General features: G+C 39.5%; 3 protein-coding genes and 1 pseudogene across 10 annotated transcripts; 1 reads left to right on the top strand and 3 right to left on the bottom strand.

The window, feature by feature from the left end:
• Window positions 1-1768: 1768 nt before the first annotated feature.
• LOC103320577 (IQ domain-containing protein IQM1-like) lies at window positions 1769-5214 on the bottom strand. Of its 4 annotated transcripts, none has more exons than XM_089045174.1 (8): window positions 4439-5214; window positions 3939-4184; window positions 3718-3832; window positions 3219-3611; window positions 2995-3082; window positions 2674-2904; window positions 2476-2577; window positions 1769-2407 (listed from the first exon to the last, which is right to left on the bottom strand). In XM_089045174.1, the coding sequence occupies exons 6-8, from the start codon at window positions 2839-2841 to the stop codon at window positions 2258-2260; spliced, it is 420 nt and encodes a 139-aa protein (XP_088901300.1). In that variant the 5' UTR covers window positions 2842-2904; window positions 2995-3082; window positions 3219-3611; window positions 3718-3832; window positions 3939-4184; window positions 4439-5214; the 3' UTR covers window positions 1769-2257. The 4 variants fall into 4 exon arrangements, with proteins under 4 accessions (XP_088901300.1, XP_088901301.1, XP_088901302.1 ...); XM_089045175.1 differs by having other exon boundaries at window positions 1769-2404; XM_089045176.1 differs by having other exon boundaries at window positions 1769-2577.
• A 107-nt stretch (window positions 5215-5321) lies between these two features.
• Window positions 5322-8705, bottom strand: LOC103320578 (Mitochondrial substrate carrier family protein). Its single transcript, XM_008222277.3, has 7 exons — window positions 7701-8705; window positions 7389-7471; window positions 7084-7291; window positions 6645-6777; window positions 6189-6373; window positions 5730-5858; window positions 5322-5640 (listed from the first exon to the last, which is right to left on the bottom strand). The coding sequence occupies exons 1-7, from the start codon at window positions 7893-7895 to the stop codon at window positions 5551-5553; spliced, it is 1023 nt and encodes a 340-aa protein (XP_008220499.2). The 5' UTR covers window positions 7896-8705; the 3' UTR covers window positions 5322-5550.
• Window positions 8706-11353: 2648 nt separating this feature from the next.
• On the bottom strand, window positions 11354-17135 carry LOC148919667 (uncharacterized; annotated as a pseudogene).
• A 2976-nt stretch (window positions 17136-20111) lies between these two features.
• LOG8 (Putative lysine decarboxylase family protein) lies at window positions 20112-22979 on the top strand. 5 transcript variants are annotated; one of them, XM_008222280.3, is made up of 9 exons: window positions 20112-20394; window positions 20627-20804; window positions 21059-21156; window positions 21305-21335; window positions 21635-21734; window positions 21875-21945; window positions 22033-22176; window positions 22312-22399; window positions 22693-22979. In XM_008222280.3, the coding sequence occupies exons 2-9, from the start codon at window positions 20691-20693 to the stop codon at window positions 22743-22745; spliced, it is 699 nt and encodes a 232-aa protein (XP_008220502.2). In that variant the 5' UTR covers window positions 20112-20394; window positions 20627-20690; the 3' UTR covers window positions 22746-22979. The 5 variants fall into 5 exon arrangements, with proteins under 5 accessions (XP_008220502.2, XP_008220501.2, XP_088901298.1 ...); XM_008222279.3 differs by having other exon boundaries at window positions 20386-20519; XM_089045172.1 differs by lacking the exon at window positions 20112-20394 and having other exon boundaries at window positions 20453-20804.
• The last annotated feature ends 69 nt before the right edge of the window (window positions 22980-23048 follow it).

Genomic DNA, 23048 nt, shown 5'->3' with positions numbered 1-23048 from the left:
CTTCAATTTTTGTGTACATCTGTGGGGAATACTCTCTACCCTACAAAAGGGGGTTTCTCAAACACACACTATTAAGGTGTCATGAAATTCGAACCTAAATTAAAGGTTTTTTTCTACTCGACTAGACCCTATTGATGAAAATATACTTATCATGGTTGTTGGCACACCTTGCTCTTGTGGTCCACAAGAAGAGTCTTGAACATATCCGTCAGTACAAAATTGGACCCATGACAAAGAGTCCTGAAAGCTTAGTGACAGCAAACACCTTAATTACCCCCATGCAAGCAAGGGCAGATCTATACAAGAGGGGTCCATTGATCTCTGCAAGCCCCAAATCCACCATTGAAGGCGAATATGTTGACCCTTGCAAATTGTCCACAAACAGCTTGATGAAATGCTCCAGAGGGCGCAACACACCAACACAACAAGCTACGCGTGCTGCTTGTGTGCAGTGCTTCCTTTGTTTTTGTTTTCCTTTTACTTTCATTTGTTTTTATATTACTCCATTTACTTAAGTTTTCAATGTAAATAAGAAAGTACCCTCCCATTTGGATTCAAATAAAAATACTAGAAAATCAAATTCCCACCAAATCAAAATATGAAAAATCAGTTTTGGTGCAAAATACGATTTAGGCTAAAAATGATGGCTCATTAAGTCAATATATACTTCATACTAAAATCCCATAAAATCAAGTTTTCTTATTTGATGTGTAAGAAATAAAAGCCGCCTAAAATTATCTTGAGAAAATGATTATTCTGAAAAATTATTTTTCATACTTAGCCAATATTTTTACATAAAATATTTTTTCATGTATGATATGAATGCATGAAGGGACCTAAGGTCAATCAAAGTAAAAAACCTTAAATGTTCAATTCACAAAGAGTTTTACAAGAATAACATAACTCTTATGTATTGAAGAAATATTTGCTTGAATAAACTCCCCCTAAGACAATACTCATAAGGGTCCAAAGTTTGAGAGCTAGAGCCCAAAAGAAATGCTGATGAAGCCCAAAATCAAAACGATGACGAACCTCAAAACAACATAAATGCCCTAAAATGAGCAGGATTACTCTAATATATGCCAGCTCTTACTTCGAACATGACGAGACGCCTTGGGAGGCAAAGAGGATTGCTCTAATTTTTTGGTTTATTATCATATTCTTAGAGATATTTCTGATTTATTGCAATGTGTGTCTATTTTTTTGAAGTTGATGCAGTTCTCTTTGATAATGAACATGAGTATTTTGTATGGTTTTATCTATTAACTATGAATTAGAATATTATCGTTTCATTTCGATGTGTCTATTTTGTATAGAAATTTTTTTAACCTTTTACACGTTGGCCCTGAGAATAAAAATTCCTGAATCCACCACTAAGGCAAGTGATTGGCGATGGCATGACACCACACCACACCACACCAGAGATAGATATTTGCTTGAAACAAACTGAGATATTTCAGGAAACATAAATGCATGACATTCTTAACTTAAAGGTGTGACACAAAAAAGTGCATTTTTCAAGCAAGGTAGTCCTGGCCTGGTCATGGATTATAGATTAGTTGGTTGACTGGATGAGACAATGATAAGAATTCCCTTTCACAAAAGGCAAAATGGCCTTGTCCTCAGTGGAAGGAAGGAGACCAGCCTTGTCCGTGCAGCTTGTCCACTGTAGAAAATGCAGAGAGGTTGAAAACCATGCACATAATTGCAGATGCATGGGGAAGTGAAGAATTAAATAACAAGGGAAAATGACGAATTTGTGCTCGGATATGATTAATTCTATACTTATCCTATTTTATTTTATTTTTCAACTAAAAAGTTATACAATATGATCCTTGTAATTTTTTTGTGAGACAAAACTAGAAAAATAAAAAGAAAAGGGTGAAAAGACGGACGTGCTTTAAAGAATCTACAACATAATTCCAAAAACATAAAAGTCGTGCACAAAAAGGGTGTTTCAGCAATTGGCTAGGAATATATGGATTAGACTAGTTAGTCAAGGTAGGGTATCCGTCCCATAGTAACCGAGTTCAAACCTCATCCCCATTTAGAATATCCACCTTGGGCTAGGGAGTCCCGTATAGGCAAGCCTTGGTATGAGCCTGACTATTGGGCCTGGTCGTGGTGAAGGGATTGGATTTGGACTACTACTTCCATGGCAGCCCGGTTTGACCTTTGGTGACAAGTTGACTTGTTCCAACGTTCGCAATCCTAGCCCTGCTGGGTAGTCCCTCACACACTCAATACGTGGACCACTCTAAGTAGACCACTTGCAAGACAAACGCTTGGACAAGTCATATACAGGGGCTTCTCTATTGGTTGCATTGGATGTGGACCCCATACTCTCATGTTGATGATCAGTTGGATCAATGAACGATTCTTCGTCGTCATCCATTGCACTCATCTGCTGTAAAAATTGGATGGGTAAAAAATGTGTGCACAGTAAATATTGAACTGAATTTAATTACTATTTACCTTGACATTGGTGAGGTCCACTTGTTGCTCCTCCAAGAAGCTAATGAGTTTCTTGAAATTGTGTATAGTTGGGAGATAGTGACCATTGGATGGCCATATGGCCTGGAATGTATAACCAACAACAAAAAGGAGATTTAGCTCAAAATTTGAACTGCAAAACAGTTAAAAAATCAGTAGGATTTCAGAAATATAATGTACCTCAAGAACCCCATTGTGGGCAACTAATCTTCCAGCACATACAGCCCCTCCAGATAGAAAACTTGAGTGCTGGAAAACACCTTTTATTTCTTGCGCAACATACAAAGCCCTTGATGTGCTCAGCACAAAAATCCACTTAGACCCGAGTTCAACTGTGTGAACAAGCATCCCAGTTTGCCTGTGCACAAGCTTTCCATTCTCCACAATCACTTGATATGACTCCCTCTCTTTCTGCAACAGAAAATGAGAAAACATGAGGCCTATTTACTTTGATTAATTAGTTTGTTAAGTATGATTAATTAGGGGAGTAAGTGTCCTTACTGGTCCAAGATATTTGATGCACTGAAGGGTTAGAACACTTCTTGGGCAATCCTTGAGGTTTACGTCTTTACCATCACCAACATCCAACCTTAAGTTCCAGGGGAGGAAAAGAGGTTAGTGATGTTATTAGTGGTAATAGAAGAAATAAAAAGCTAATTAATCTTATATAAAACTGTCTAATCATGGAAGAAGATTTTTACTCAGGCACACAAACATGCACTCACCAGTAGAAGAAAGGTTGGATGGTCTTGCAATCAGACCAGACGTCATAATAGAGATGCAAATTGAGTCCGAACCGATGACGTGGATCAATTTGAGAAAAGATTGAGCAATGAATTTCAACTTAAAATGAATGCATGAACTGCTTTTAGAATGTTTGTTTTTTTGCCTATATAGCTTTGGATTGATCTGTAGGCTTGTGTTTACAGCAAAATGAACTTTTACTTTCAGCCTTTGGATGAAAAACTAACAAAAGCAAAAAGATCAAGAAAGACAGCTAAACAGAATTGGATTAGAAATTTAGAAGTGCAAAGTAACAGTCATAGACTCACAGCTTCAAGAAGGTACTGTGAAGCTAGCATCTGAGCCTTCTCATCCTTGCACCAACCCTTCCCTAACTACAGACGCAAAAAACTTTTGCTGTTAATTAATTTGGATTGGATTTGGAATTCCATAAAACACATCTTAATTAGCAATCTGATTCATGTAATATCACAAAAGTACCTTGGCAGCCCTTGTCCTAGCCCGTTTCCACCGTGACACAGCAGTTTCATGTTCCTCAATGTTGAAGAAGGACACTGAACTTCGTTCCAGAGCTGCAAAGACTAAGGCCTTCTCCCTAAAACAATTAAGTGAACAAATACAAAGAAATTAGAGAAGGGTTAATTGTACACCAAGCAACAAAGGAGGAACAAAAGTCTGGCATAGTTTTAAGGTGTACAAACCATAGTTCCTCAACCACAACAGCACAATCTGCAAGGTTACGCCTAGTCCTGTAACCCTTATACACTCTCTGAATTTCAGTTGCTGCAGCTTCGAGCTCACTAACTGGTCTTGGAGAAAACAATGGGGTTGGTTCAGGAAGCGAAACAGTGGGTGTCTTTTTCGACAGTGTTTCACGATTTGTACCCATTGAAGAGGTTGAATCTGAATTTTCAAATGTATGAGATCAGACGCTTCAAGTTTTGGTTCTGTGGATACCCAAATTTTGACGCTTATTCAACCTTTCTGTATTCATTTTTTCAGTTCAGACCCATCAAGCATCATGAACACTTGGAGAATGCTCAAGATTAAGATCTATCTTATTCTTACATGCAAATTAATTAATCCAAGGAACTAATATCATGGAAACACACTTAAATTAACAACATTTACAAACTACTTCAACCCACATTAAATGAGGTAATTATATGTTAATTAATGTAGTATAAAAAGAATATCTTACATGCAAATGCAAAAAAACCAGAAGACCTTCAGAAGCCCTCCTCTTGCTCTCTCTTTATCTGTCAACTCAACTAATTTAAGATTGAAGACAAGACAGTGTGTACACAATCACACATATCTAAAGACTAGTGCCCCTCCTTATATACACTAGCAGAACACTGGCGGCATAGTTTTTATTTGTTTATTTTAATAAATAAATCCTATTTTGATCAAGGCTACATACGTTTGCTTGAAAAATCAAAGTTGGTGGTGTGGTGGGGAGCTTCAAGGAAAGTTAAAGAGAAGGAATGAAGAAGCAACTAGTTTGACTCGTGTCTTATGAAGTCTTTCTTAAATCAATTCAATCTTCTGGGTATTAATCTACACAAAAATATTATGCTCATTTGCACTTGAAGAGAGATTAAAGGTTGGGGTGGGGGGTTGTATGATTGGTAGCACGGCTAATATTCTATAGCTCTTTTTTTTTTTTTTATATTTATAATACAAGCGATATTGGAAGAAAGGGGAATCGAACTTAGTACCTCAGTTGCTTTGATAAATGCTCTTAATCACTTGAGCTACAAGTCTCTTGCCATAACTCTAGAAATTGGAGCTCCACTCATTGACCTTTCAATCTTTCTAAAATTAATTAATTTCTATATTTTTTGTTTGTTGGCAGAGCTCAGCAATAATCTACATAAATTTATATGCCCATTTGCATTAGGGTAACAATAGTAAAGTTCTTAACAACTATTAATATCACATAACTTGAAAGCAGCCTCCACTTTCTGTGATATTAATTTCAAAAAAATATCACAAAAATTGGTGGTTGCTTTTAAGTTCTCTCTTGTTATTTGTTCAGTGGGGAAGGTTTTGTGGTAAATATTTAGACTGCATGGCCAACATCCCAATAATGGAGGAGTCACTTTCCAGAATTCATTATAGTTTGAATAATTGATTGTCAAGGGACCATTTGCACAAGAAATACATCATTGTTAAAGGGAGTAGCGTACGCAGAAATTTCTTGTAAATTGTAATTGAGAGAGATACAATATTTGTATTAGCATCAGATGCTATCGCTTTGATGGGAGTTTGTATGTTTACACAATCCGACTCTCTGATTATGGAGGGCAGTCATTGACTGGACTTCTGATGGGGCGGAATGTGTAGCCAAGCCTTCATCGTGTCGTATGCAGTGAAACCGAGTGCCACCGAGGGAACTATCTGAGAACAGCAGTAAAATTCTCTCAGTACCAAGAAAAACAAGCCCCAAAAACTCTAAATCCATATAGCCATAGAGAATAAGAAATCACCTTGATATAGTTAATGCTTAGGCCCGAAAACAACTTTTTCCATCCTTGATTACGAACAATATATGTAAGACCCTCCAATGTGTTCTTGTACCTAATACCACCTTGACCTGAAGGCTGCAGATTCTCAACCTGTAATATCCCACAACTAAAGTGAAAATCCAAACTACAATTCCAAAGTATCAAGTTCATATTACAGTACGTACCCCCAAAAAAAAAAAAAAAAAAACAGTATCCTAATCTTCCACTTGTTTCAAGCCAAAACCGAAGCTTGACTCATTTCCTGCGTTCCTTTTCATTCCATTCCTTCAAAACTCCCTAACTATTTCTCACCTAAAGTGTCATGTGCTTTTTATTTCAACAAATTTTAATTCCAAGCAAACATCTAACATTTTAAAGAGCAGAAAAGAGAGAACAGAATTAAACTTCTCAAAATTTTAAGAAATATTGACGAAGCAATACCTGCATTTGCCTCCTAACAACATCCAAGGGGTATGTGAGAGTTTGCCCAAATAACCCGGCCAAAGCTCCACAGGAAAGGCGTGTCACAATGGACTTTTCATACTCTTCAGGAACACGCGTTTTAAGTTCCTCATATATGTAGAACTTTAAACCAGCATAAGGGAGGATTCCAGTGAGTGTTGGGCCTGATCAAGCAAAGGAAGCTCGAAATTAATATTACCTTGACCATAATATGGCATCACATAAGGACAGAAGGCACTTCAAATCAGTAAAAGTTTTAACAGAACAATCAGCTATGAGATACATGGGTTTTTGAAATACGAGCCTCAGTTAAAAACATAATGTTCTTTGCGAATGTTGCTTATCAATAAAATGAACATGGCAGCCTTTCAAGAACACAATGAATGTGATGACAAAGGGTCTTGCCACATCAAAATTAGGCAAGCAAATACATACCTACACCTCGATAAAGCCCACGAAAGCCCCCCTCCCTGTAAACACTTGAAAGCACATCCCTTATGCCCTTATAAACATTTTGAGACTGGGGACCTTTCATGCCATACTTGAAGTTTCCTCTGGTATTAACAACCTGTAAAACCATATGATTGTTAAAATTCAACCCAAAAGAGATTAATGATGATCAATTAACTATTACAAAAATCAATTTCAAAGAAGAAAAGAGCCATCAAATCCCATATCAAATTCCTCTAAAGCTGGACACGGCTAAATTGTCTCTTCATGCTGAACTATTATAGGATAGGCTTTCAGATAAGCAATTCAAAAGTTGATGACAGATTATGAAACTGTCAATATGAACTTCGTCACTCTGTATCCTACTTATAACTTTTGCATAAAAGATCGAGAAGTTCTAATAAAATAAAAACAAGACGCTGACCTGATAAGCAAGTTTGGTGCGAGCTAGGTCCAAGGGGTAAGTGCATAAAACTGCTGTCCCTCCAGCTGCTGCACCAGCTAAAAGATCAATATGAGGCCCTGATCCTAAAGCAGAATAGTTATTCAAGATCCAACACCTGTACTGCTCGTACGTCATGTAATGCAAGGCTGCATAAGGAACAATTCGAACAACACTAGCTCCATTTCCTCTGAAACACAGACAAGAAGATCAAGAATAAATCTTTCAGCAACGGAAACAGAATGTTAAAAAAAAAAGATACAAAGTTAATTGCTAATGTCCCTTACTTGTAGAATCCTCGAACGCCTTCATGCTTAAATAACTTCTTCAAAGATTGATACACTCCGAGAGAACGGAACTCTGTTCTTGTCTATAAATTTCCATGCATACATGCAAATACAGACACAAAAAGAAACATTGAGAGCAAGAGCGAGCAGAGTGGGGAAAGCATATAACAAAAAGATAACTAGCATGAAAAAAATGAGAAGAGCAATATATCCAAGTGGAATCATTCAAGATGATAAAATTCCTTAAACCACCATTCACCATCTACTGAAATAATTTGCATCAACAAACATGGAGCTTAAAAGATGCCTCACCTGCAAGAGTATTTTGGTCCGTTCCAGTGGTGCAACGGAAGTCTTAGCAAATCCTCCAGCAGCGCCTCCGGCAATCAACTCCCTAACATAAACAGGCATACTATCAATGTATGAGACCTCTTGGCAGGTCGATTGTGAAGCATCAACCAAGTCTGCCACATTTGTTGACAAAGAAGACCTTTGTGTAGAACCCATCTCAAATTTCTCCAAACAAAAGCACCTACCAAAGCCAAAAACTTCGTAATTTCGACAAATTTATTTATTATCCTCCCTGCAGCTTGAAGAACTCCTTATCCCATCTATCTCTTGGAAAACAAAAAGAAAAGGCCTTTTGCTCAATTGGCAGGTAAATTGGCCTGAGAACACCCAGAAACGAGTCGGGTACGCTCACAAGCCGATCCTCCTCTTCAGTAATAATATGATACATTCAAAGATATACAGCCGACCGAGCACACCCACCACCAAATACTAAAAAAAATCCTTCAACTATAACAACCAATGCTTCCAAGGATCAATCACAAACCCATCAACAACCACGAATTCAAAAACTGAACCGGTATTATCAAAGAATATCATAAATCATATATACCCATCAAAGGTTTCTCGATGTCCTTCTATATATCGACAAAGAAAATCAACCCCAGAGTCCAAACAATCGAAACCCCTTAAACCAAAACAAACCCAGTAAATCAAATCTTCAATCGATGCCCAGTTGGCCACAGCCTTAGTTATGAAAGCGATCAAATTTATGGGCGGCTTTGAAATGGAAAATGGAGAAAGAGGAAGCGAATACGTTATTGGAAACCTACCAGGAATTAAATGGATTGGGTCAGAGTAAAGGAGAGAAGAACAGGCACCTCAGTTTGTGTTTTAGCAAACATGTGATGTGATGTGATATTTTTCCGTAAGTGCCCGTTCTCCTCCTTTGGTAAGGAGAAAGAGGTTTCCTCGGACTCTCTCTGAATCCTCTTCGACAACTAATTCTCCTCTGTTTCTCTCTCTTTCTGTCCAACGCGCGTTAATTAATTTAAGGCCAAAAAGTAATGCGCGTTGGACAACCTTGTAGTTTGTTATTTTTATCACTTTGATCTTTGTCGTTTTAATTTAAATTTTTTTTTTTTTTTTGTGGTTTTTAATTTAAACAATTTAATGATAAATTCCAATTTTTGTCAAAATAAAGTAACTTATGTTAGTTGTGGAAGGGCATTTCGGTCCAAAAACAAAGGCTGGACAAAAATAAAAGGATAAAAAAATTACTAAAAGTTAAAAATTAAAAATCAAAAGAAAAATAACACAAATATCTCTACATCGCTCTCCTTCCAGCCCTCCCCCTAGTTCGACTTAGCCAACCAAACCATCACCCTTGCCGCCCACACCACTTGCTCCCAACATGCCCACCCTCCTCTGTCGCCTCCTCATCGATGGTGTCGTCGTCTTCTCCGTCATGTCCCTTGTCTTCTTCATTACTTGGCTCGTCTTCCAACCCTGCCTCCTTGAGTTACGGGTTGACTCCGCCTCCGTCTTCACACTTAATGACACTTGTTTTGAGCTCATCACCACTTGGGACCTCACCCTCCTAGCCGCCAACCCTTGGCTCGTCTTCCAACCCCACCTCCCTGAGTTACGGTTCGACTCCACCTCCGTCTTCACACTCAATGACACTCGTTTTGAGCTCATCGCCAACTAGGACCTCACCCTCCTCGCCGCCAACCCTAACCACAAGCTCAGAATTTATTACGACAGCATCCATGCTACTATCCCAACCCATGATTATCGACTTGCCAAAACTTCGTTGCCCCATTTGTTTTAACCAAGAGGAACCAAACATGTATCGGGTTCAAGCTGCGACGGTGAGGGAATACGTCAATGATGACATGGCCAAGGGAATCTCGATGGGAGGGATCGTGGTCGGGATAGGGGTGAAGAAGGATGATAGGGGGCGGGTAATTAGGTTTTTTTTTTTGTTACTTTTTTATTTATTTTATTCTTGGTTGTTTTGGTTACCTTTGTTTTTGGACCGAAATGCCCCTTAACAACTAATGGCAGTTACTCTATTTTGACAGAAATTAGAATTTGTCCTTGAATTGCTTAAATTAAAAACTACATGAACAAAATTGATCAAATTGAAACGATAAGGACCAAAATGATAAAATTGAGAAATTATAAGGAACAAAAACGAATTTTTGCCTTAATTTAATTATATCGAACGTAAAGAATGTAAAGGGACAAAATAATGACAGAAAGGGGACAAAATTGTGGGGAGCCACTACATTTGTCCACATGCGGCCTCGTTTATTACACATGATTGTTTTGGCATGGACTATGTTTAAGGACTATCGTGGATTGGCTTGGCTTAATTTAAGCTGGATTACATTTGTTCTACGTTTGGTGTATGCTTGGACTAGGACTAAGTTTTATTATTTTTTAAAATTTTAATAACAGGGGCAGAATTTTTATTTTATTTTTTTATTGTTCTTCTCTCTTTGCATATCTTTCTTCTTTATCCTTTGTCTTCTCCATCATCTCTCCTCTTATTATAAGTATTTTTATTATTTGTGCTTATTTTTATTGCTCGAAATTTTTCTCTCATTTTCCTCATTTACTTGTCTTCTCCTTTTCTCCCTTTCCTCGTGAAGCCATCATCGTCGCCTACAACCCTAAGTCCGAGCTATGAAATCTTCGTCGTCTGCCATTTGTGCCAACCGAAACCGTATGGCTATGATGGTGGTTTTTCTTATCATTTGAGTTTTGAATGGAAGTCCAATTTTATACTTTTGGATTTTGGGTTGAGTTTTGAATGGATCTGAGTTTGAATGTTCTTGGAGTTAGGTTTCTAGTCACATTTTTGTTGTTTCCCATAAATTTGACGAAGAAGCATGATGGTATACATACAAGAATATGAGATGCATCTTATTTTTGCTAGTTATTTTTGTTTTGACTGCAACGATGGGAGGTTTGGAACGGTTGCAGTGCTCGACGATAACGAGGGACTATTTGTCCCCCATTTCTACACGGGCTTCACTAACACCACTAAATGAGGTGTTTTTGGTGGGACCATTACTAGTCATCCCACTTAAAATTAGTGCCAAGTAACACAAACATGGGATAAACGTTAGTACAAGCTAGTTCAAGTCTTGAAGGTGTACCAAACAACTGTCACGGGATAACTTTTTTGGACTCCTCATTCCGTGCGGCCTTAGACTTGATCGCCTTTCAAACAAGACTAAGTCAACCTTCTTCCCTACAAAATAAGATCGAACCAAGCAAGAATACAATAGCAAGAGCAAGAATGATAAGAATGCTAAAGAACACTCAAGAGAGTTTGGGAGAATATATGCTTGTATTGCTACTCAATGCTTTACAAGTTGTGGGGTGAGGATACACAATGAGAGATCCTCCTTATATAGAGTTCCTATCCCACCTACCACCACAATAGATGGCTAGGATACAATCTCACCAACTGGAGTCTACTATTACTGTCACCAACCAGAGTCTACCTACTATTGTACATTGAATATAGACATGTGGGCTAAGAGGTCTAACATGATCCATCCGAAGGGCTAGGCCTTGAGCTTTTCTTGTGGGGCTTGACCTTCACAAATGGATTCTCTAGGTTGGGCCTTCAACATGTGGGCCATGATATTCTCCCCCACCTAATCCGGTGATGTCCTCGTAGCCGAGGTAGTTCCTTCTTGTTCGAATGCTTCGATGATGTCCTTGTACTGCCACAATGACTCTTTTTTCTCTCAATTACCTTCGAACTCTGGCAGGCCTTTCCATTTGACAAAGTACTCAAAATACCTCGATATACCTTTGCGTCGCACTTCACGCTTGGCCATGATGCACTCGACCTCTATGTCAAATGAAGTTACCATTAAAGGTGGAGCTCGTTGAGACTCTCCATGACTTGGCTCCTAAGGGTTGGCATGGTAGGGCTTGAGATTGCTCATGTGGAACACCGGATGAATCTTCAATCAGGGTGGTGGTTCTACACAGTATACACCTCTTCCCACCGTTCGGATGATAGGAAATGGACCTACATATCTCCTCAACAACGCCTTATGTACTCTTCTAGTGAACTTATGTTGAGAGAGGTTGAGCTTCATAAAGACCAGATCACCTAGTTGGAACACAACATCTCGCCGATGCTTGTCCGCCTATTTCTTCATCTTTGGAGTTGCCTTCTCCAATTGAGCCTGAGCTAGCTCATTAGTCACCTGCCAGTTCTTGGCTTTCTTGTATGCAACTGGGCTACTTATGTGTTACGACACCATTGTGTTAATGTCATAAGTTGTTGTTATTGCCAACTCAAAAGAACTTAACGCTGTTGACTCCACCGCCAAGTTATATGATAAGCGATCAACATCCAATAAATTTGCCCAATCTCGTTGATTAGCACTCACATAGTGCCTTAAGTATAACTCCAACAATGCATTCACCCGTTCCGTCGACCATCTGTTTGTAGGTAAAAGCCGGTATAGAAGTTCAATTGTGAGCCAAGTAACTGAAGAGCTCCGTCCATAGTTTACTAGTGAAGCGAGTGTCACATCACTGATAATACTCTTGAGGATCCCCAATACTTCACCACATGCTTGAAACAAGTGTGCAGCTTTCTCGCGTTGCAATCCGCGGTGCGGGGATGAAGGTAGCATACTTGGTGAACTTGTCGACCACCACCAAAATTGAGCCACACCTTTCTGACTTGGGTAAACTCACGATGAAGTTCATGGACAAACTCTCCCATGGTGCGGTTGGACAGAAGTGGCTCTAGCAACCCACCCTGCTGCAATGTTTGTCTTGTTGGCATACAAGGCAAGTTCGCACGAACGAGTCTATATCTTCCCGCATCTGTGGCTAATAGTACGCTTCATTCATCAATGCTAAAGTTCGATGAGTGCCCGGATGTCTCGCCTACTTCGAGTCGTCACACTCATTCAGTAGTTCTCGCCTCAGATTGTCCCACCTTGGAACATAGATTCTCTTCCATGTTGCATAAACAACACCATCATCGAACCAAAATCTTCTTGTCTTCCTATCTTTAACAAGCTCCAACAAACTTTTGGCTTGGGAATCATGTAACAAGCCTTCTCTTATCCTCTGCATGAGGGAACTTTAGGGTTGTACAACAGCTGCTAGTGTAGCCTTCCGGCTTAAGGCATTGGTAACGACATTCGTCTTTCCTTACTTATACTCCATTTTGTAGTTGAACTCCACCAAGAAGTCTTGTCACCTAGCCTCTGTAGGGCTTTTTTTCTACTCTGTAAAGGGCAAAATGGAAGAAATTGCCTTGAGCCTGAGTTGAAAATTAAGCCCCAAAATACCTCGAAAAGGCGTAGAGCCTTAGGAAGTATTTTGGTTATCTTCACCAACGAGAATAATGGTAACTTGCAGATAGTTTTGGCATGCTTACAGATAGTCTTTTTCGGCATCGGTGGCATGTGGCATGGGAGCAAAATCAACATGGGTTTAGCACTAAGAGAGAAATTAGGCTTGGTTTATGAGAAAAGAAAGTGTTTAAGTAAGGAATGAGGTGTTTTGTGAGGAATTGACTAGGGAAAGAGGAAAAGAAAGGCGAGTTCTTAGCTTGCCAAAAAACAAATTGGAGAAGAAGATGAACAGCACAGTCAGTTTTGCAAGATAGAGAAAAGCTTGCTCTCTGCAGGTTGTGAGTTGTTTTTGTTGGGTAGGGGAAGGCTCAATTTATAGCTGCCGGAAATCACCAATTTTCAAGAAACCCTAATGGCTTCTACTTACTTTGGCTAAGCTTTTCTTCATTTCTCATCTCCTTCTCGACTTCCCTTTCTTGGCAAAGATTGTCTATTTTCATGAATTGGAATTTGGGGCTCAACATCCTCCTTTCCTGTGCAATGGGAGCTTCACTCTTGGTTTGCTGTTTTTTCTTCTTTTCTTTCCTCTTCCTTGGCTGAATGACGAAGGAAAAGAGGTGAAAATACATGCTGGTCCAAGGGATGCTTCGACATGCGGGATGGTATTCATCAGTTCTTTGGATGTCTCGGCTTTGGTTTCCAGCAGCTTTGCAGGAGTGCCATCTACTCTTCACGTGTCCTCTGCTTTCTCCAAAAGTGAGGTTTTTTGTGGGCTATTTTAGGATTTTTATATGGGCCAAGGTGATTTCCTAAGCAAAAGGGCTTTTACTAAACATTGGGCTTCTTAGTTTGGACTTTATTTTGGTTGGGTTGTTTTGCTTGGGTATTGGGCTACTTTTCTCTTGTGCTTACCCACATGTTTGGGCCTAAGAAACGGGCTTGAGTCTCGAGGCTCCCAAGCAACCCGAGACTTTCCATTTCTCGGTCCATCAATGGGTCTCATGTTGATTTATCACCATCCATACCACAACCCACTCAAGCAAGCCCCGGGTATTTGAGTGGCTTGGGGCCCACTTAAGCTTGTGGCGTGATTAGGTGCGGAATGATAATTCCTTGCTTAGCGTGGCGTGTCGTTTGTGGCATGTGTGCAAGCGCATATGATGAACTTTCGCATGCCCAAATCGGGTTTCTTCTTGTTAAAGCATCACATTGGGCCGAGAATTTATTTGGGCCGAACCGTGAATATTTTGGGCCTCAACACCTGCTTGGGTGACAATTTTTGTTGGGACTGAAAGTAGCTTGTGGCAACATTGTCAGTATTGACCACGAACTGAGAACCAAATAAGTAGTGCCTCCAAGTCCGCAAGCAATGCACTACGGCTGTCATCTACTTATCTTGAACGGTATACTCTACTCCGTGTCATTGAGCTTCCGACTCTTGAAAGCCAACGGGTGTCCATCCTGCATGAGTACACCACCAATAGCAAAATCTGATGCATCAGTGTGCACCTTAAAAGGTTTGCAAAGATCATGAAGTCTCAGCACTGGTTTCTCCATAAGTGCCCTCTTCAACTCATCAAAGGCATGCTGGCATCGGGGCGCCCACTGCCACGTCTTGTTCTTCTTCAACAAATTCGTCAAGGAGGCTGCATTGGTTGAATATCCCTTGATGAACTCGCGATAGTAGTTGACCAATCCAAGGAAAGACCGCAACTCTAGTACCTTGGTTGGTGGTTCCCACTCTTGAATGGCTCGCACCTTGCCCTCCTCCATGACTAATTGTCCTCCCCGTATCTTGTGACCAAGGAACTCTATCTCTTCTTGGACAAATGAGCACTTCTCATTCTTCACATATAGCTTGTTCTCTCTCAGAACTTGGAATACCTTATGCAAATGCTCGAGGTGCTCCTCTAGAGAATTGTTGTACACCACAATATCATCGATGTAAACCACAACAAATTTGTCCAAGAAAGGTTGGAATACCTTGTTCATTAGAGTGCAAAAGGTTGCAGGGGCGTTAGTCAGGCCGAATGGCATGATAAAGAACTCATAAGACCCATATCTAGTCACATATGCAGTCTTCGGTTAGTCTCCTGGTGCGATCCTCACTTGATAGTATTCCGAGCATAGGTCCAACTTGGTGAAGTACCTAGCTCCTCCCAACTGATCAAACAAATTTGCAATCAAAGGGATTGAATACTTGTTTTTGATGGTCACCTTATTTAGCGCCCGGTAGTCTATGCACAACCTCAGTGTCCATTCTCTATTTTTCTAGAATAGGACTGGGGCAACTGCTTCAACTGCCTCCTTAATTCCTCCAACTTAGGAGGTGTCATCTTGTATGGCGCTTTGGCAGGGGATTTAGCACCCTGCTCCAACTCAATGGCATGATCCACCTTTCTCTTAGGTGGTAAGGTTTTGGGCAGCTCCTTGGGCATAACATCTGCAAACTCCTTAAGGACTACCTTCACAGCTTTTGGTACTGGTTAGACTTCCTTCTCAACTATGTCCATATTCATAGTTGCAAGGAACATCAGTTCGCCCTTCTTCCAAGACTTGGAAAATTGCATGGCTGACAAAAGTTTCGACTCGCCTTGTTGCCTCACCATTAGCACCATGCATGACATTGTTATACCCTGTGCAATGCACATAGAATTGTAAAATGGAATGGGAAATGCCTTTACCTTGTCCATGAACTTCATTTCTAGCATGACATCGTAGTCATCTATCGAGATCACGGAGAAGTCAAGTACTCCATTCCAAGTGGCAATGTGTAGTTCCACACCACGAGCTACTCCATCAATTGGTTTGACAGTTGAATTCATCATTTTTATATTGCTTGCTTCCTTCGAGACTTGACACCCAAGTCTCTTTGCTTCTTGCATGGACATAAAGTTGTGCGAGGCACCCGTATCCATCAGATAACGGGTTGTCTTGTCATTCACCATGGCATCGATGAACATCACTCTTTTAGGTTGAACCTGTGGTTGAGCGACTTTGGCTTGTACGCCATTGAAGTGGTGAATGACCCACATTCCTGTTTCCCTATCAGCCTTCTCTTTCTTCTCTTGGTTCATAACATTCAAGACTTTCTTCTGCGGACAATCCCGCATCATGTGTGATTCACCTCACAAGTATCAAGTTAGCTTCGACTTGTCTTTTCCCTTGTCACCTTTGTCATTCTTCTTCACGGATGACTTGTGACTGTCGGACTTGTCTCCTGACTTGCTACCCTCTTTTGGCTTGTTGTCTTTCCTACCAAATCCACTGCTACCTTTCTTTCCTTTGAACTTGGAGTCTCCTTGATCATTCTTCTTGAACTCAACAAGAGACTCGGCTGCAGCAATTGCCTCTGACAAGGTTTGGACGTGTCTCCTTTGTAACTCCAGCTTGGCCCAATTATGTAGGCCACTCATGAAATACATAAGCTTGTCTTTATCTGTCATGCTAGGCACCTCAAACAACTGGTTGGTGAACGTGGCAACTTAGTCCTTCACGCTCCCCGTCTGCTTTAGTCATCTCAGCTTCTCATTTGCCTCATACTTGGCATTCTCTGGATAGAAATGCAACATAATATCATTCTTAAATTCATCCCAAGTCTCAAGTGTAAACGTACCTTAGTCGATCTCCATGGATCGATGACGCCACCATATGAGAGTATTGTCGGTGAGAAACAACGTTGCTGTATTAATTTTGGGCCCATCATCCTCTATCTTGAGATACTTGAAATACCTTTCGATGTTCCACAAAAACATGTCTAGCTCCTTCACCTCCCTTTTCCCATTATAGGATTTGAGCTTGAAAGAATCTAACACCTTGGGTTCCTTCGGAGTCCGGGTTTTGTTCAAGACAACTTCTTTGCACAAGGCCCAATCTTCCTTCACATCCTTCATTTCATCACGAAGTGCAGTAAGCTCTGCTATGAAATAATCTAGTTGCGTTTGGACATCTAGCTTGATGGAGTCCAGCGTGGAGTTAAGGGCTCTCTGAAATTGGCCTTGAAGTTTTTCCACCACAGTTCCAAAGCCTTTTTTGTAAGGACATCCTCTTCGAGTCGCTGATCGAACTCGACCACGTCATTCTCCATCCTTGAAAGCCACTTCTCCATCGCTACTACCACTTATTTGGATTGGTCCTTCTTTGATTTACCCCCACGATCCAAGTTGACCTTGGACATATCCGTCTCCACATCGGATCCACTCTTCGACATGCTTCTTCGAATGATTCGAGCTTTCGCTCTAATACCAACTGTCACGGGATGACTTTTTCAAAGTCCTCTTTCTGTGCGGCCTTAGACTTGATCACCTCTCGAATAAGACTAAGTCAGCCTTCCTCCCTACAAAATAAAATTGAACCAAGCAAGAACACAATAGCAAGAGCAAGAACAATAAGAATGTTAAAGAACACTCAAAAGAGTTTGAGAGAATATATGCTTGTATTGCTACTCAATGCTTTACAAGTTGCGGGGTGATGATACACAATGAAACATCCTCCTTATATAGAGTTCTTATCCCACCTACCACCACAATAGATGGCTAGGATACAATTTCACAAACCGGAGTCTACCTACTACTGTTACCAACCGGAGTCTACCTACTACTGTACATTGAATATAGACATGTGGGCTAAGAGGTCTAGCATGATCCATCCGACGGGCTGAGCCTTGAGCTTCTCTTGTGGGGCTTGACCTTTACAAATGGATCCTCTAGGTTGGGCCTTCAACATGCAGGCCGTGACACCGTGGAGTCTTAGGTGCCTTTGTTGAATTTTTTAATTTATTTTTAAAAAATAAAGGAATTCTTCGCTTAGGTAAAGGAATTCTGCTTGCCGACCACCAATCCTCTATTTGTCTAGGTGGTGGGTACTCAATTTCTTTATAACAAGCTGTTTTGCATGTGTACAGATGTTTCCATGTTCACTGCTGCTCAGGGAACAAGATGAAAAGATCCTTATCCCAATTTGTCGGATCAAAATCTAATAGAAAACTTGGAGACCTCCATGGGGATTCACTTGGAATTTAGTAGTAAAGTGAATCTTTTCTTAGTGCTTAGTTCATTATGAATGAGGTTTTTATATTTGCTTCTGTGACATTGTGACATGGTGATCTTCTCTGCAAACAAAATAATAATTTTTTTGGAACCTTGAGATTTGCAGGCATCAGAAGACTCGAGAGTCACCTTCTGCTTCTGATCCATTGAGCTGCTGAGCAGCAGAGAAAAAGAAGCTTTGCCATTCTCTGATCACCGAAAAACTGGAAAAAGAGAAGGAAAAAAAATACAGAGAGAGAGATGTGCAGCATGAATTAAGAATTAATTGAAAACAAATCAACCAATTAACTATACACTCCAAGAAAACAAAACAAGATGAATAATGTACATGATGACCCTGAAGACATTAACATTATTATCATTCTTGATCACTTTCTTGATTTTTGTTTTCTTGTTTGTGATCTCTCTCTTGATTAATTTTGTTTTCTATCTCTACTTTTCTCATTCTTTGGTCCGGTATTGCGCTTGGATCAATGAAAGAAGATTGCCTACTTTTGGGGTGATATGCTGGGATCTTTCTTCCCTTAGCATCATAAATCGCAACTTCGTCCTCATCTGGCACTTTACATTTCTCACCTAATATGATCGTCTTCATCCAGATGGACTCTTCCTGCTTCAACTTGGTGTTCTTTCGTTTGTTATACTCCTCCTTCACCTTATCTTTCCTTGCCATTGACAAGCTTCTTGGCAATTTCAGGCTTAAATTCGACAACAGTCTTCTCTCAGAAGCAGACTTTTTCATATGTGCCTTGTTGTTAATGGTAGAATCAATCTGTCCTGAGTGCCTCATCCGCGGAGGCAAAGGCAGTTCTTTACTCTCTCTTCCATCCTCGTTTTCTTGATCTGTTTCTGAATCTTGCTGAGGTGTTGTTGTCGTTGTTCCCGCAGCTGCCATTGTTGCTGGTTCTGCATCTGTTTCCGCCGTTGTGTTGGAAGCAGGGGATTGAGAAGGAGGCGGTGATCGTTTTCTTGTAAAGCTACAAAGAGCTGTGATCATGGCAATGGTGGCAGCCATACCAGCAGCAAAAAATGATATCGAAAGCAACGGATGAATTAGCAGGTTTGTCTCATCCGCGGGAATTCTTCTTCCCATGAGGACTCAAACATCAAAAACAAAATTGGGAAACAGGTTGAAATCTGCAAATTTCAAATTCTTTACATGGTTTTGTTGGTCTCTTTTTCTTATTCTTCTTCTTTTCTAGGGGCCCCTTTGGTTTTGAAATTCAAAAGGGGTTCCTTGTTCCGCAATGTTGTTTACTTTGATGTTTCCTTCCCAAAAACCAAAAAATGGATTTGGGAAACAGAAGTCATTTGGAAGATGCGAAACAGAATGCTTGAGTTTAGGAATTGAGAGGAAAGTCCTCCCTTAGTTTAGGTTCGGTTGGTCAAGGTTGTTCCACTTCTAATCCTAAAAATATGCAGATAGCAAAGACAAACTCTTGTATGCAAAACATACAAATTTCCGCCTCTCTCGTATGCAGCTGACCCTCGGCGAATTGTCAATTTGTCATCTTATCCACAACAAAACTTTTCTTTAACAAATACTTTGCAACCTCCGTCTAAACCTATATAATATCATCCCTCAAATACAATTTGGGAAACAATTTTGAGGGGTGTGTGCGACAACAAATTTCCATGGAAGCTTTGAATTTGTTTCCAATATATCCGATCTTTTTAAGATAATTTAAAAGAACGTGCGAAGAGAGAAATGACTTTAAATTATGTACGTTGGAGTCACGTAAAAGCATTTTGCTTACATTTTCTAAGTAAATATCAGATCATGAGTTTCAAAAATGAAAGAAAAGAAAAAGGCTTTCAGTCACTAGTACAAACAAACAATGGCCCAAAATTAGTTCCTTACAAAAACCCAATCTTAGTATGGCCCAAAATTCAAACAGAATGACAGATATCCAATCCAATGGCCTATGGACTGCGGAAATGCATACATAAACTAAGCAACGTGTTTAGTCACGTCGTTACAAAATATTGGCAAACAAGAAACACAAAACAGCAGATTGTCAAAATTGTTCTCCTATGAGGAAACGTTCAAGTGTTCTTATATAATTTAATATTTTCCAAATGATTAACTTACCATAATATTCTTGTATATATAAGTCAAAGTCTAACAGTGGGAAGTATAGCAATCCCAGCTATGTGCAATCTGTCTTCTCTCAATTTCCATGAATAAAATACGATTATTTTGTTTGATTTGAGAGAGAAACAAAGAGATTATTTCATTTTTATTATTTTAATTAAAGTTTCACTGTTCTTTATTCCCATATTTCCAGAGAGCCGACAAACAGACGTCGGGTTAGAAAGGTAATGGAGCATGTGGGCTTCCTTTGCTTCACTCACCGGGTATATAAAATCCATCAAGTTCTCGAATTTGATTGATTTATACCAATTTAGAATCAACCCAATTGTCTTTTTAAAGAACCCATCTCGTATGGTTTCTCTTTCTCTCTCTTTTTCTATTGATTTTGGAAAAAGTTTTGGGCTTTAGCTGTTAAAGTAACAATTTACCATCTGTCTTTGGTTTGCTTTGGTTCAGTTCTTTTTCTCAAATGCTTTGGGATTGACTAGAAATTATATATATAAAAAAGTAGCAATTGTGAATGGAAGAGAGCAACGCAAGGAGCAAGTTCAAGAGGATTTGTGTGTTCTGTGGAAGCAACTCTGGCCGCAGAAAAGTATTCAGTGATGCTGCTCTTGAGTTGGGCAATGAACTGGTTTGTTTCTTTTCTTACACTCTTAAATCTTTCTTAGGTTGTGTTTGCTCTATTTGGTAATAGGCCATTGGAATTATCTTGGGCTAATTTGTGCCCAGGAACACTAAAAGTATACGACTTTACACAGATACGTTGAAATCAGTCTCTAATACATTGAACGGGGATATTCTACGATTTTGTCTTCTATGCTTAATTTTCCCTTAAAAAATGATCTGTAATTGACTTGTCGTCTACTTTGTTGGTGTATGTTACAGGTCAAGAGGAAGATAGATTTGGTGTATGGTGGGGGAAGTGTCGGGTTGATGGGTTTAATATCCCAGACAGTGTACGATGGAGGTTGCCATGTTCTTGGGTATAAATGAAACCTTATGTGTTCTGAATTATAATATTATTTGGTCTTTTAATTCATAATCGTGTTATATTCATTCAAGCTTCAAGCAAGGTGTTTGTTGATCACAATAGTGTCACTTAATAAATTCTTACCTGCTTTTTACATGCAGGGTCATTCCAAAAGCTCTCATGCCTCTTGAGGTATCTCTTGTTATCCATATACTCATCTCCTCCTCCAAGCCTTCTACGGTCGATTCTTAAATTGAACTGTTCTTGATTGATTTATGCTGTTTTATTTTTAACTACCCGGATTTTTTTTTTCATCTTAAAAATACTCTTATGAAGCAGAACCAGTAAGAACAAAATTTCTTAAAATGCTTGAGTGATGTTTTCACAGTTTAAATGGATCATAGTGCTCATTCTTAGTGGATACAGGAAATAAATTTGCTCATTATTTTTCTCAGTTTTAGTGATCTTTTTTGTGTGAATAACTTTGACAGATATCTGGTCCAACTGTTGGAGAAGTAAGAACAGTTACAGACATGCATGAGCGTAAGGCTTCTATGGCTCAAGAAGCTGATGCCTTTATTGCTCTTCCTGGTAATTACATGGCAAAATCCCCCTACTTTTTATTATTATATAAATTACAAGGCAGTACCTTAAATACATTGTAACTTGGTGTTGCAATTCTTATGTAAGTGAGTTGCTTGTGCTTAGTACAATATTACTTTTGGTTTTAGGAGGATATGGAACTATGGAAGAGCTGTTGGAGATAATAACATGGGCCCAACTTGGGATTCATATGAAGCCGGTAGCGTACCAGTTCTCAAATTTGAACATATATGATCAGCTCAGCTTCCTACTAATTGAGTTTGTAACTTCATATTACTCCATACAGGTTGGTTTGCTTAATGTTGATGGGTACTATAATTCCTTGCTGGCACTATTTGACAATGGTGTTGAAGAAGGTTTCATCAAGCCATGTGCTCGGCATATAGTTGTCTCTGCTCCAACAGCCAAAGAACTTGTGGTGAAGATGGAGGTATACTGATAACCTGACTTTTCTTTTCCACTTGTTGATGAATGGGCTTGCTTGTTTTTAAACAGAAAAAATGTTTCTTGATATGGAAACAACAAAAAAAAAGCTTTAATAAATCCACAATGTGTACTTTGGCAGCAATACACTCCTTCCCATGAACATGTTGCTTCTCATGAAAGCTGGCAAATGGAGCAACTTGATAACTCTCAAGCCGAGAAAACGCAAGGTGAAGCTGTTATTGGTGATAGGTCTTTCACCTAAATTGATTCCTAATGTGATTCATTAACACTTTAGATGTGTGGAAGAATCTATTTATATGGGACCATGGACCTTTCCATTCTTATGTACTTTGTCCTTCCTTTAATTTAATTTCAGATCGTTTCATGGCATACTTTTGTTTGAGGTCGATCGAAACACTATTCCATGGTCATGTTTAGTTGTTACCACTAGTTCAAGGGCGTACTTAGAAATGGAAAGATTTTATTTACAGTTTTAATAGTACAGAATTTTCTGGTGTAGTGCCTGGGGAGATGGTCCTACAATACAGAGGCTTCATTGGATTCGGTAGATGACGGTATACAACTTTATATGTTGGGGAAGCTGTTGAGCTTAGGCATCCCAGAACTTTTATTTTTAAGCTTGCACATTGTACCATCAGGAGCGATGTGCCCAAGAATGCTTCAGAGAAGATGCATCATGTTCCATTTGGGGAATTTTTTATAAAACAAAACTGCTTGTGAAATTAGCATGGAGGTTGAAATATATGTGATCAACTAAGTTCATATCAATATCTTTATTAAACCTATCCTTGCTGTTTCTGCATTTTGAGGTAACTTGGTGATTGTGATTCCTAATTTTAGTCACAAAGCACATGA

The sequence above is a fragment of the Prunus mume genome, linkage group LG2 (assembly GCF_029339155.1).
Source record: "Prunus mume cultivar Tortuosa linkage group LG2, ASM2933915v1, whole genome shotgun sequence".
NCBI lineage: Eukaryota > Viridiplantae > Streptophyta > Magnoliopsida > Rosales > Rosaceae > Prunus > Prunus mume.
This window is presented reverse-complemented; position numbering and strand designations above follow the sequence as displayed.